The following is a 14,073-nucleotide window of genomic DNA, read 5'->3' as shown; positions in this document are numbered from 1 at the left end:
GTATCCTTGATTTTCGTCTTATTTTGGCCTCTAGAATCTCTCATTAAAATTTTTCCCAGGGCTGGCCGAACACCCTGTATACAGAGTGTCCCAGAATATCGAATCGAAAGTATCCATTCTAATTTATCGGGCAATAAATTTGAAGAAATCGCAATTCAATCCGACACGCGACGCTTCGTTCTTCATCGTAAGATGATCGATCGATCGCGATTCAAACGTAGACGCGTGTCGGTAATTTTTCAAAGAGTCCTGAACAAACGCTTTCTCATTATAGCGTCCGTCTACCGACTCGAAAGCTCAAGATGCAAAATCGACAAAACGACCAGCGCCTATAAAAGGCACAGAGCCAATTGGAAACAGGAAGACGACGACGACGACTACGAGAAAATCAACGGATGCCGTCGATGGCGCTATTCTCGAGAATGGTCTGCATTTACGAGACCAAACTGCCGAAACGAAATACGATAACGACTCGCCGACGACGAAGAAGAGCAACGCTTTTGTCATCGACTTCGACGAGCAACCGCCGAAGGAAAACGATGGGTCACTTCCGAGGAAACCGCGGTTACGAAAACAATCTATGGAAGTGAGTCGCTATAAATCACTGAATTATAGAAATTAAACGATCCATAATAATTTTGAATGCACAGTAATTATTTTATACAGCTGCAACTGGTGATGGGTCCAGTTCAACGATATAATAATATTTGTTAAGTATAGAAGAAATAATAATACGCAACTTAGATTATTTTACGGCGTAGTGTCGTGTTCGATATCTCTACCAGCTTTTCTATTTCTGTGGTAAAAAATTCATTAGCTGCTTACGGAGCGAGAACGGTTGCACTGCTGCTTTCACTTTATCATAACACTGGGCACTATGAAACCAGGCGCGTCAACAGTTAATGCCTCCTACTGAAACGTGCTTGAAAATGACATAAAAGTGGCAGTAACGAAACACCTACTGAGAAAACGAGTAATTAAAATGATTGTGTTTCGTAATGACCGCCCAGGTTCTGCCAGAATAATGGAAGACATTACTATCGTAAATAAAAGTGATATTTTATCGTCAAATATTTAAACCAGTGAATGCAGGATTAATAATTTCAATATAGTAAAGTGAAAGCTCCGTGTTTCTTTAAAAAACTATTAGAATTATTTTATCAACTATTCAACAAGTATCTGTTCGTCGTTAAAAAAAAATAGATCCGAAATCCTCTAACAGTTTTAATTAAAAAAATTTAGATTGTGAAAAGTTCAAGAATTTTGTAACAAAATTTACAATTTATTATTAAAAGTACATAACCTAGATAAATAAAATACCGCATTACGTTTTGTTGCATTCTCTCGTAGCCTACTCCAAATAAATAAAATTCCCATTCGTATCTTTAAAAGATTCTCTGATACAGCGACCCACGATACAATGCTCTTATTTCTTATTTAATTCTTGCAATATTCAAACTTTTCGTAAACTGTCATCTGAATTGTTCCAATCGAGCATCGTGCGCGATTTTTCCACGACGACTCGGAAGTTGGAGATGACAGAAAGTAAATAGAAAACCGATTGGTATCGACGGAAATTCGGATGATAAAATGTCGCCAGTTCTTTGATCCCGACCTACCCGGGTATTCCAAGCGTGGAACACATGGATTCCTATTTCTCCGTTTTGTAAACAATCGAGACCGCGTCGAGCGAAATTTTCGAGTTCTCGAGCCGCAAAATTTCCCATGAACCTGACGTTTAAAAGTCGCCGGTACCACGCGAGTTACTCTTATTCTCGATCGTACCGTTTTTAATTGATATCAATTCAACATTTGTTCTGCTTAGAAGCAAACACCTTCCACGCAGTCTGGTCGGCCACCTTCGTCAGTTTCGTCCACCTCTAGCGGTAGCACCATGCAGAGTCACGTTTCCAGTTCCAAAAGTAGAATGGCTTCGAAAGTGCACGCGCCAGCTTCCGCTACAACGGCGTCCAAAAGATCGGCTTCCACCAGAGGCGGAGGAAGCATGTGTGCCACGTAAGAATTTTTAGTGTCGGCGTCTCCATTGTGAAAACATTATGATAAATTAAACGGAATATTTTCAATTTCTACGATGAACAGATTTTGGCAAATTTATTAACAATTAAGTTCAATAATTTCAGATCGTTCTGAAAAAATTATTTTCGGTTGCGAGGGTCAATTACAATCACTTTTGGTGAATAGACATACCCCCGAAATCCTACTCATTTTCTAGAAAAAAAATCGGATAGGTGCTGAAATTTTTCGGCGAAAAAACAAATTTTTCAAATCGTTCTAAAAAAATTATTTTCGGTTGCGGGGATTAATTACAATCATTTTTGGTCATTACACATACCCTCGAAATCCTACGCACTTTCGAGAAAAAAATTCCTTACTGAAAATCTTATTAAATGCCTAAATTTTTCGATGGAAAAAAAAAATTTCAAATCGTTCTGGAAAAATTATTTTCGGTTGCGGGGGTCACTTACAATCACTTTTGGCGAGTAGACATACCCCCAAAATCCTACCCACTTTCTAGAAAAAAAATCGAGAAGGTGTGAAATTTTTTGACGAAAAAACAAATTTTTCAAATCGTTCTAAAAAAATTATTTTCGGTTGCGGGGATTAATTACAATCATTTTTGGTCATTACACATACCCTCGAAATCCTACGCACTTTCGAGAAAAAAATTCCTTACTGAAAATCTTATTAAATGCCTAAATTTTTCGATGAAAAAAAAAATTTCAAATCGTTCTGGAAAAATTATTTTCGGTTGTGGGGGTCACTTACAATCACTTTTGGCGAATAGACATACCCCCGAAATCCTACCCACTTTCTAGAAAAAAAATCGAGAAGGTGTGAAATTTTTTGACGGAAAAAAAAAATTTCAAATCGTTTTGGAAAAATTATTTTCGGTTGCGGGGGTCACTTACAATCATTTTTAGTGAATAGACATACCCCCGAAATCTTGTGCATTTTCGAGAAAAAAATTCAGTACGGGCGGAACTTTTAATGTTAGTAACTTTTCAACAAAGCTTTATCAAATTTAAGCGAAGTATACAATTTAATTAATTGCAATCGAAGAAAGAAGATACTCTTAAGTTTCTATTTTTCTCTGGTACCTCTTCCTCTTCCCTTTCTTTTATACTTGGATTTAGTAATGTGTATTACTCGTAATTTTACACTAAATCTATTTACTATTATAATCAGCCTTTTCTGCGCAGATTATTTTAAACGAATCTTAAAGAAAATATCCTTGCAGTGACCTTTTGGTTCCCTGTAAAATATGTGGACGCCGTTTTGCTCAGGACCGTGTGACCCTTCACGAGCAAATTTGCGCGAAAACGGGCCAAAAGAAGAGGAAACAATTCGACACGGTAATGTTCCGAGTGAAAGGTACCGAGCTAGAGAAATTCGTGAAAAAAGGACACTGTAAAAAGCAGCCCGAGGTCAGTATAATCCAGTTTCACCTTCTTCCGTGCCAATTTGCATCCAAATAATGCTTTAAACGTACGAAGGGTCACCATTCTTAATACTAATCCCTTTTGGAAGCGTTTATTTAAACTCGTAGAATGTACTAATCAAATTTTACTACCCTTTTGTAATTGCAATCAGGAGGAACGATTACTAAATGTAACTTGTAATAGCAATTAAAATGATCCAATGATGGACCTGCTTGGGAGGGTCCAGGATTAGAAAATCGTCGTTTGGAATGTTACAGAAACCACCGGAGGTGAAGTCGAACTGGAGACGCAAGCACGAAGATTTTATTAACGCCATACGCTCGGCCAAGCAGGTGCAGGCACACCTGGCTGCGGGGGGCAAGCTTAGCGATCTGCCGCCCCCGCCCGCCAGCGACACCAGCGATTACATTCAATGTCCACATTGCGGAAGAAAGTTCAACAAAGCCGCCGCCGAGCGTCACATTCCTAAATGCGAGCACATGTTGCACAACAAACCGATACACTCGCGGGCACCGAAACCCAAACGCTAATTACCACCGGGCGAACGATAAAACTTCATTATGCATGTACATTGATCGAGAACAGGATAGATCGAACTGTTTTTGCTTGATAAAAAGAAACCAACGAAAGAGGAACGTCGCTAATTAGGATACTCTTCGCGTAAATTGCCACGAAACCGTCAGACATTATCTCAATTCCCACAATTTTTGGCCTTACCGTTCGTATCCTGTCCACGATCGATCCGCCATTTTATACGAATGTAATTTCTGCGTTACGGACTTCTTATACAATTTTTTACGAGATTTTCTATACTCGACCTTCTATTTACATAACCGAATGGACTTCATGGATTCCCAATACTCGTGGAAACGCGTAGTAAACTGATAAGAAACGTGATATGCGATCATTTGGTAGCTGCAGCTTACGCTCGAGCCATACGAGTATGCGTGCGTGTACATGGAGTAAATGTATTTTGCGATCACCTTACAATAAAATACGAATTTTGTCTACACGTTGTACATACTGTACGTAAGGAAATGAATTTTAATAAATCGATACGTAATTTGTTCTACTTAGTGTAGAGGCGAGAGGACTCACGATCTTCCTTTCGTCCGGAATAAATTTAATAACTAAAAGTTAATTTTTTTTTTGTTACGGTAATACTAGAGTTTACGAATTGCAAAGAAGGGGAAATTAATGTTTATAAAATTCGAGGGCGTTCCAATTTGACGATGGCCTCCAAGAAATGTTGACAATTTGGAATGCTAACCTTATACGTGTTTATATTCTTTTATACTATAGCATTAGGAAATGTTACGAGTATTTGTAACTTTATAATCGATCCTCCCAAAACGTATAGCCTTCTCATAATAATCGTACGTGATTAGCGAAAGTCGCTTGGAATACAAGGATTTAATCATACGAAATACAGCTTGATTAATACTACAAGTATTGTGATTTATTTTGTAAGTTTTCGTGGATATAGACCGTCTTATAAAAGCGAACGTGGATTTTTATAATGATTAGGAACGTTAACGTACGAGAATGTTATAACATTATTGTTATAATCAAACATCTGGAGCTAATAAACTAACTTTATATTAAAAGAAAAAGCAAGATACATTATCAACTGAATAATTAAGAATAAATATCTGGTTGATTCCAAATTATATTACAGTACAAACTTATTGCACGCCTAAAATCTACGCTAACTGGAAAACTTCTTATTAAAAACATTTAGAAAGCCGCCCAAATTTGTCGTGGAATAGTTCGTTATTTTCGAATCTAATTAAATTCTTCAACCATTTCTTTGTACATTATTTAATGTAATTAATAAATTATAAACGATTATTAGAAGCGATTCTTATTTCAATATTGCGCTAAAAAGTGCCAACGTATAGTATCGCCATCTAATATCAGGGATTCGTATTGCTAAAATCGTCCCCCTTGCCCCCCAAGGATTAGTGACGACGTATAGTATCGCCATCTAAGAACAGGTTTCGAACTAAACCCGGAGTCAGATCCCCTCTCGCCCCCCACGATTTGGTGCAATCGTATAGTATCGCCATCTAAGAACGGGTTTCGAACTAAACACGGAGTACAGCTACCCCCACTCCTCCTACTCCTGATACATACTACTTACCTTGATTATTCATTAATAACTCATTTCCTGGAATTAAAATATGAACTTTTAGAATCGGAGAATATAGTATAAATCCTTGGCAAGATTCAAGGATAGTTTTTAGAACCATTCCGTCAGTAATTAAGACGTTATTAATGAATATCGGAAGTCGTAACATTTACGTCTGTACTATTGTCTGCTTAAATCGATGAATTATCAACTTTTCAACAATAACACGCATATTTTGGCTATCAAAGAACCAAGTATACATCCCTGGGAACATTCAAGGACCAATTTTGCAACGCTCCGTCCTCTAATTAATTAGTTATTAGCGATAGATCCTTAAGGTATCACGTTGAAAGATTAAAAGCAGTGTGTCGACTTCAGATATTGCTTAATAACTATTTAATAACGCATAGCATGGCTAGAACAGGTATCCTCGGATCTTGCCAATGGTCTATACTATATTCTTAAACTCTAAAAGTTCATATATTAATCCCAGGAAAGGCGTAATTACTAAATTAAGGAGCAGTGATTTGAAAGCTGTGGTTTGTATTGTGGCACGGAATAGTTCGTTACCTTCAACGCTAGATGGCGCTTATTTACCGACCTCAAGCCCCCTGGTGCTAAAACGCCCAAGTTTGTCGAGAAATCCATCTAGCGTGGACGATATGAACTATTCCGCACCGCAATACAAACTACCGCTTTCAAATCATTGCTCCTTAATTTACTAATTACGCCTTTCCTATGATTAATATATGAACTTTTAGAGTTTAAGAATATAGTATGGACCATTGACAAGATTCAAGGATACCTGTTCTAGCCATGCCATGCGTTATTACATAGTTATTAACCGATATCGGAAATCGGCGCAGTGTTTTTAACCATGCAACGCGACAACTTAAGGATTTATCGCTAATAACTAATTAATTAGAGGACGGAGCGTTGCAAAATTGGTCCTTGAATGTTCCCAGGGATGTATACTTGGTTCTCCAATAGCAAAAATATGCGTGTTATTGTTGAAAAGTTGATAATTCATCGATTTAAGCAGACAATAATACAGACGTAAATGTTACGACTTCCGATATTCATTAATAACGTCTTAATTATTGGCGGAATGGTTCTAAAAACTATCCTTGAATCTTGCCAAGGGTCTATACTATATTCTTCGATTCTAAAAGTTCATATTTTAATCCCAAGAAATGAGTTATTAATGAATAATCAAGGTAAGTAGTGTGTATCAGGAGTAGGAGGAGTGGGGGTAGCTGTACTCCGTGTTTAGTTCGAAACCCGTTCTTAGATGGCGATACTATACGATTGCACCAAATCGTGGGGGGCGAGAGGGGATCTGTACTCCGTGCTTAGTTCGAAACCCGTTCTTAGATGGCGATACTATACGTCGTCACTAATCCTTGGGGGGCAAGGGGGACGATTTTAGCAATACGAATCCCTGATATTAGATGGCGATACTATACGTTGGCACTTTTTAGCGCAATATTGAAATAAGAATTGCTTCCAATAATCGTTTATAATTTATTAATTACATTAAATAATGTACAGAGAAATGGTTGAAGAGTATAATTAATTGAAGAATTGAGAAAGAGAGCATGTGCCAGTTTACCTTTGTCGACTTTTCGAAACTCTACGAGCTTATGTACGCGTGATCTGGCATAGTGTGAATAGTACACTCGGTACTCAATCTGGCATCTCTGACGACAAAAGATTATAGTGAATTAATACGAAATCCTAGGGATTATTAAGCCTATAACGTTGGAAACGGAAATGGGTTCATGGACATTCACGATCCAACGCAGCAGACGACGTGGTATTCCCGGTGTAAGAAAGGAACATTTAAAAAGTTGCCTGTGTTCGACTTGTTCGGCTTGTCATGATCAAAACACAAAGTCTTACAATGTTTTTGAATTTGATCCATATATAGGAGGAAAGTATGGATCACTTAATTATCTTAATTGCTATAGTACATTTACTGTACTGTCCATTCACAAAAGTGGAAGAAAGTTTCAATCTGCAGGCTATGCACGACATTTTATACCATGGCTTTAACCTGACCGAGGTAATTATTATAGCAGTTATCAAAGGTATGTCGTGTAAATATAAACATTTAAGGATCAGGCCGACACAGACAGGTTACAAAAGAATATTTATCTTCCCTGACAGGTTGCTGACACGTACTCGAACAGATATTACGCAAAAACTTAGATATTATATTTAGAAGCAGATGCATGTATTTATAAGCTCACGATCAGCTGATATAGTTTCCCTTTGCCTAACACTTTAACGACACGTTAATCTCAACTTTCCTTTAACCATATAATCAAGACATTTGCATAATAACCACTGAAAAATGATTTTTTAAAATTAATTGTATTAATAATCTAATATCGCATTTAAATCTAAAAATGTAATCTAACAGTTTATAATGTTTACGTGCTAAAATGTCTGTAAAATCATTAAAATTCTACACTAATCGTTTGCAACATATTTCTTATTCTGTGATAGTATGATCACCATGAGTTTCCTGGAGTCGTGCCACGATCATTCGTGGGACCAATTATAATATCAGGCTTGGCATCGCCGCTAATAGCAACTATTAATTATTTGCGACTTAATAAATTCTTAGCTCAATATGTTGGTAAGTCGATCGATGAATGAATTGCATTTGTATTAGTTCACACCTTTGCTTGATCTGTTATTAATATTAGGCTTGAATGAGAAAACAGGCTCTTAATCTGTAAGATTTTATCTAATAATGGGTAAATAACCAATGCAATTCTTTCCAGTAAGAGCAGTATTGGGTTTGTTGGTAATAAGTATGTTAAAACTGTATAGAAATGCCTTACAAAACATTTTTGGCTTGCAATTTACTAAATGGTTCGTTGCAATTACTGTGACACAATATCACTTTATGTATTACCTGAGTCGTCCTTTACCAAATATAATGGCTATGCCACTAGGTAATTCAAGCATGATACAGGTATTCCTCGAATTATGTGGTACTTGAATTACGCAGAAAAAAATTGCAAATAAAGAAAATATATATGTAATTATAGATGAATGTTTTTAAATAAAAAAGGCAATAGGTATTTCACAATAGTTTGCATATATTTCAGAATATTTCAAAGACTAATTCTAAGTCTCGACTTACGCGGAACCAATTAACCGCGTAACTCGAGGAATACTTATTTGATCTGAAAAATATTTATAAAAGAAAAGAAGGAATTAGGTTAGTAATGCTAATATATTTTAGTACTACTGGCTTTATTTGGGTGGTTGAGACAAAATCACATCATATTTATTTGGTCATCTGCAGCAGCAATAATAATATTCAGAGCAGAGCTCGCTATGCTACTGGGGTTATTCCTTTTGTACGATATAGCCAACATGAAACTGACCATACCAAGGTATTTACATATTATATTGTGGACCATTGATTCCTAGTATGGCTGTAACATTACAAACAGAAGTGATTAGAATCATCAAAGGACATTCTGCAAAACTGCACTGATTTGTAAGCTTTGTTTGCTTATAAAACTTACTAACATAATGAAACCCTTCTCTCAAAAATAACTAAATCAAGCATAGATCCCTTATGTAATAAACTGCAACAAGATTTGCGCTACTATTGCAAATAGAAAAGAAAAGCAATTAAAAATAATAACTGTATTATGGGAAAAGTTTCATCCGTTTAAATGCTTTATAGTTTTTTTATTGGGGTAATAATTTCATAAGAATAATAATTTTTAGACTACTTAAAATTGCGGTTCCAGCTGGTATATTTTTTTTAATGCTAACTGTTGCAATTGATTCTATATTTTGGAGACATTTAATATGGCCTGAAGGAGAAGTATTTTATTTCAACACTATTCTTAATAAGAGCAGTGATTGGGGTGTATCCTTTATCAAACACTATACAGTAGTGCCCACTTCAGTGACCGTACTTTTTTCCACTTAAATAACCGCGCTTTTGCCCACTTAAGTGTTCGCGATTATCCCTACCAATTCTTGGAAGCCAAACTCGAGCGTGTCGAGCGTAACTTGACACCGGTCGTTATCGATACATTGTATATGTACATGGTTTCGGGTGCCACTTAACTTTTTTCCTTATCTCCGTTGAATTCTAAGAAGTAATGCCCACTTAAGCGACCGTGACCGGTCCCGAGCGCGGACATTTAATTGGGCACTACTGTAATTATATGTAATATTGTGTAAGCCATAAACAGGCTTAATTTATTTAAGATGAGAAATTTTTGCTGATCTTAACAGAAAAATAGACATCACCATTTTTTTGGTATTTCTATTCAGCACTTCCACGTGGACTGGCTTTGTCATATTTTCTAGTACCTTTAGGTATGTTATGGGATGCTCGAGTTCGAACATTAACAGTTCCTGGTATTGCATTTGTTACTTTATTCTCATTTCTACCGCATAAAGAATTGAGGTTTATCATATATGTCTTTCCATTACTGAATGTTAGCGCAGCAGTTGTTTGTCATAGAATGTAAGTACCGTGCTTATTAATTCAGTTCTTTAAGTTGCTTTTAAGATTTAGTTCTCGAAATTATAATTGTACATTTCTTTTTTTTGAAAATAGATGGGAGAATAGAACAAAAAGTCCATGGAATGGATTTATGGCACTGATCATTTTAGGACATCTAGTTTTAAATGCTCTGTTCTCTATGTTTCTTTTATGTGTTGCTGGTTCTAACTATCCTGGTGGTTTAGCTATTGCAAAATTACACAGACTTGAAAAAGACTCTGTCAATTCTGTACATGTGCACATTGATATTCTGACTGCACAAACAGGAGTTTCAAGATTTACACAAACAAATGATTCTTGGATGTAAGTTATGCAATTAATTTTATTAAATTGAAAATTTATTAGTGATCCAAAAATAAAAATAGACGATGAACTTCCAGTTAAAAATAATTTAGTTTAATATAAACTATCTTCCAGTTATTCAAAGCAAGAAAATTTAACCATTGATAATCCTGAAATGCTTCAATTTACGCATCTGTTAATGGAAGCTAAGAGTAAATACTCCCTGAATATAAAGCCCTATCTTAAAACTCATGATATTCTGGACTCTGTAGATGGTTTCTCTCATATAGCACTTAATTATAATATGTTACCACCAATAAGAATAAAAACTAGACCTATTATATTCATTATGAAAAGAAAGCCTAATATAAAATATGACCCAAAAAGGGCAAAACCGCAACAAGCCTATTTAAAACAGTCAACTCAAAGTGAAATACATCAAAATACAGACAATAAAGATGTAATAAACGACACTGTAAAAAATATGGAACCAATATTAGGTGAGATTATGGAGTCATTGGAGGAATTTGAAAAACCATTAAACATTAGTAATAAAAACGTATTAGACTTAGAAATGAATGAAACAATCAAAGTTAGTACAGAAAATAATTCCAACGAATACGTCGTACCGTTAAATATAGAACAAGTATATAATAACTTACCTGAAAACAACTTACCGCGTTCAGAAACATCGATTGAAAAGGAAAATGTACCAAACGTAACCAACATAGAAAACAATATTATACCTGAAAGTAATAATAAGCTACAGCATACTATTAAAAATATTTCGGCCAGCGATGAAAAAGAATTAGATATAAAGAATGAAGAAACTGAAAAAATGGAAATAGGTAAAGAAAGACAAAAAGTTGCTAATGTACAGCAAGAAGGTAATACTCTAAAAGAAACTGTTAAAAAATTGATTCAAGAAAAGATGGAAGCAGTTAAACTCAGGAAAGATTTAATGGACGAAAAGAAAATATCAGAAGTTCCAGAAAAAAGTAATATAGATGTAAAGAAGATAGTTCCAATAAAAATATTGCCGCAAAAAATCAAAACCGCAATAAAACAAGAAATAAAAGAAAAACCTACGTTTATTCAAGAAACGATTAAGGAGCATAGAGCGATTAAAGTAAGAGAAAACATTAGGAATATAATTAATCAATTTAAAGAATTTGAAAAAGACTTCGTGCATGAAGATTCAGAGATAATTAAAAAGGAAACTGTCCATAGTGAACAATTTACAGGAATAAGTACAAAAATTTCTGAAGATTCTGCAAATATAGTAGATACTACGACGAAAAGTGAAGATTTAAGAACAATCAAAGATGCCAAAGAAAGTCTGAAAGATATAATAAATCAGTTTAAACAAATAAAAAATGAATTAGTTTCGGAAGAAGATGACCAGTTTGACAAAATTGAAGCTACATACATGGACAGGCCAATTTCCGAGACACTAATGCAATTTAGTGAAGCTTTAAAAAATTTAATACAACGAAGAAAAAAATATAAAACGTTTGTTGCAAATAATTTAGATAATAGAAAAGACGTACCTAAATTGCAACATCAATCAAAAATAACAACAGAAAACTCCCCATTTTTAACGGAACCTTTAAAGGATATAAACGTCCAAAATAATGATAAAGCAGAAAAAGTGAATAATAAGGAAAAATTAGAAAAAGTCGCGGAAGATATTAATATTAAAAATAACTTAAATTCAGGTACAAATAAAGTTAATCAAGACAAATATTTTACAACATATACAAACAATAAAAATGTCCCTCTGAATGCTCAAAAATCTGCTGATAATGTGTCAAATAACATAGTAAAAAATTATGCTTCCAAAGAAAGGGATGATGAGATAATACAAAAAAATGTTGAAAATAATACAAATAATTAAGTGTTAGAAATAATTAACTGTTTTATGCTTTTTAATGAGGCAGTTATGTAATTATAGTCACATGTAAATACGTTATACTGTGATAACGAATATATTATATTTCTTAATTGATGCTCGTGCATTACCAACGCGGAAAAAACGAGATTTACTTTTCCTGTTTTATTGCTTAAAATTTCGAAGAATATTAAACAAAATGGGAAAGCATTTGTATAATGTATAGTATCACAAACGTGCCACAAATATGACTTTATATGTATGCTGTTATATAATATTAATTTGTACATCAATTATTTCACGTATTACAAAACTATCTTAATAATTTTTTATATATTTAGATGTTGAAATATTTATCTATATATTGTTTGATATAAAAGTAATATTTGTCAATGCATGTTTAAAAAAAGAAAAAATCTATGCAATTTTATTATTGACCCTTGACTGTTATAGACTTGATAAGCTACTGTATAATAATGATTTTATTTCCTCTTTATATTCTTGCATTTAGATTCTGCTTTTCTAAATATAATTTTTTTTTTTTTATTCTTTTGTAGAGTATAGAACATCTTGTATTACCCAAGATTATTTCATCATTAATAATTTCGTTAGAAAAAAATACAACTGTATCACAAAGAGAAAGTGCAATTATTTCCATATTGGTATTTGCAGAGCATTCAAGTGCCTTAAAATCTCTTCCAAATTCTGTATATTATAACATGTTTGTTTAAAAAATATGTATGTGTAACGTACTGTGTAGTAATATTTTATAATATGTAAAGATATTTAATATAAAAACATTTGTAAATTAATTCCTGTATTATTACTTAATTAATTGATAATCAAAAGTGCCAAGTTTCAATTAAAAATTTTATTGGAGAATATCATACAATTTTTCATTGCTCAATTTCTTTCTAATTGTGATATTTTTTTGTAGTATAATCAATGTTACATACCAAATTCACGAATCCAATTTATACACGAATCTGATTGAATTGAATGTAGAGTACATAGCTAATGCAATGCTTAACCAATACAGTAATTTATCGCGGAAACCACATTTTAAATATGTAGGACGTCCATCTTCACACTGTTCAAACAAACAAAACATAATTAGAAACATGAAACGCATAAACCAGACAGTCAGATTCATTTAATTTTAATTTAATTATACAAAAAGAATAATGTATATATCTACCTGCATTTTTGCTTGCTTCAATTTAAATTTCTCAAATGCTTTATCGGAAATCAACTTTGGACATCCCGTGTACAATGATTGACGCAATAAAACGATATTCTTATAAAAATACTTCGATCTTTGAACCTATCAATTTCATAAATCCGAATTATTTATCCGTAATACTTTTATTTTAAACTTTACCCACTCTGGAGCTAATACGTATTCTTTAAAAAACTATAAGCTTAACACGTTCGCGATGGGCCTAAATTTGTACCACGTACAATGGTACCATTAATGGTACAGCTTGTGAACGTGTTAAAGGGATGATTTTAAAATTATTAACTTACACACAACATTTTCCAGCAATTCTGAAGCTAAGAATTTGTAATCTTGTTTAGAATGTTACGATATGTTCAAAGAATGATAGGTTTCGTACGGAAGTAACTGAAAATCGTTTGAACGCGATTGCTTTATTTAAATTCGCGCGGACAGAATATATCCGGATTGCAGAATGGTACGACCTTCTTTTGTCTTCACGAAGTTGGCAATCCTGATGCGCAGTTTACCTAAGTGGTGGGG

General features: G+C 34.1%; 2 protein-coding genes and 1 long non-coding RNA gene across 7 annotated transcripts in view; 2 read left to right on the top strand and 1 right to left on the bottom strand.

Annotated features, from left to right (window-relative positions):
- Positions 1-5,074, top strand: part of LOC143349784 (uncharacterized) — a 55,138-nt gene extending 50,064 nt beyond the window's left edge. For all 3 annotated transcript variants that reach the window (XM_076781310.1, XM_076781311.1, XM_076781308.1), the window contains 4 exons: positions 275-586; positions 1,826-2,016; positions 3,260-3,446; positions 3,719-5,074. In XM_076781310.1, the coding sequence (XP_076637425.1) occupies positions 275-586; positions 1,826-2,016; positions 3,260-3,446; positions 3,719-3,991 (963 nt within the window). In that variant the 3' untranslated portion in view covers positions 3,992-5,074. The remainder of the gene's footprint in view (positions 1-274; positions 587-1,825; positions 2,017-3,259; positions 3,447-3,718) is intronic.
- A 2,291-nt stretch (positions 5,075-7,365) lies between these two features.
- Positions 7,366-13,526, top strand: Alg12 (Alg12 alpha-1,6-mannosyltransferase). 3 transcript variants are annotated; one of them, XM_076781825.1, is made up of 8 exons: positions 7,366-7,657; positions 8,104-8,236; positions 8,385-8,558; positions 8,852-9,005; positions 9,349-9,493; positions 9,876-10,102; positions 10,196-10,444; positions 10,559-13,526. In XM_076781825.1, exons 1-8 carry the CDS (start codon positions 7,532-7,534, stop codon positions 12,318-12,320), a joined length of 2,970 nt encoding a protein of 989 aa, XP_076637940.1. In that variant the 5' UTR covers positions 7,366-7,531; the 3' UTR covers positions 12,321-13,526. The 3 variants fall into 3 exon arrangements, with proteins under 3 accessions (XP_076637940.1, XP_076637941.1, XP_076637942.1); XM_076781826.1 differs by having other exon boundaries at positions 7,514-7,682; positions 7,762-8,236; positions 10,559-13,519; XM_076781827.1 differs by having other exon boundaries at positions 7,534-7,657; positions 7,762-8,236; positions 10,559-13,519.
- On the bottom strand, positions 13,276-13,875 carry LOC143349664 (uncharacterized). Its single transcript, XR_013080969.1, has 3 exons — positions 13,842-13,875; positions 13,513-13,638; positions 13,276-13,404 (listed from the first exon to the last, which is right to left on the bottom strand). It is a non-coding gene; the product is annotated as an uncharacterized LOC143349664 (long non-coding RNA).
- Positions 13,876-14,073: the final 198 nt, after the last annotated feature.

This window comes from Colletes latitarsis, chromosome 14 (genome assembly GCF_051014445.1).
Source record: "Colletes latitarsis isolate SP2378_abdomen chromosome 14, iyColLati1, whole genome shotgun sequence".
Classification (NCBI taxonomy): Eukaryota; Metazoa; Arthropoda; class Insecta; order Hymenoptera; family Colletidae; genus Colletes; species Colletes latitarsis.
This window is presented reverse-complemented; position numbering and strand designations above follow the sequence as displayed.

Excerpts from the sequence above, each read along its gene's own strand:
- Alg12 (XM_076781825.1), top strand. The coding sequence starts at position 7,532 with ATGGATCACTTAATTATCTTAATTGCTATAGTACATTTACTGTACTGT. Across the intron at positions 7,658-8,103 it reads ATGGCTTTAACCTGACCGAG|TATGATCACCATGAGTTTCC; the intron begins GTAATTATTATA and ends ATTCTGTGATAG. Across the intron at positions 10,103-10,195 it reads GCAGTTGTTTGTCATAGAAT|ATGGGAGAATAGAACAAAAA; the intron begins GTAAGTACCGTG and ends TTTTGAAAATAG.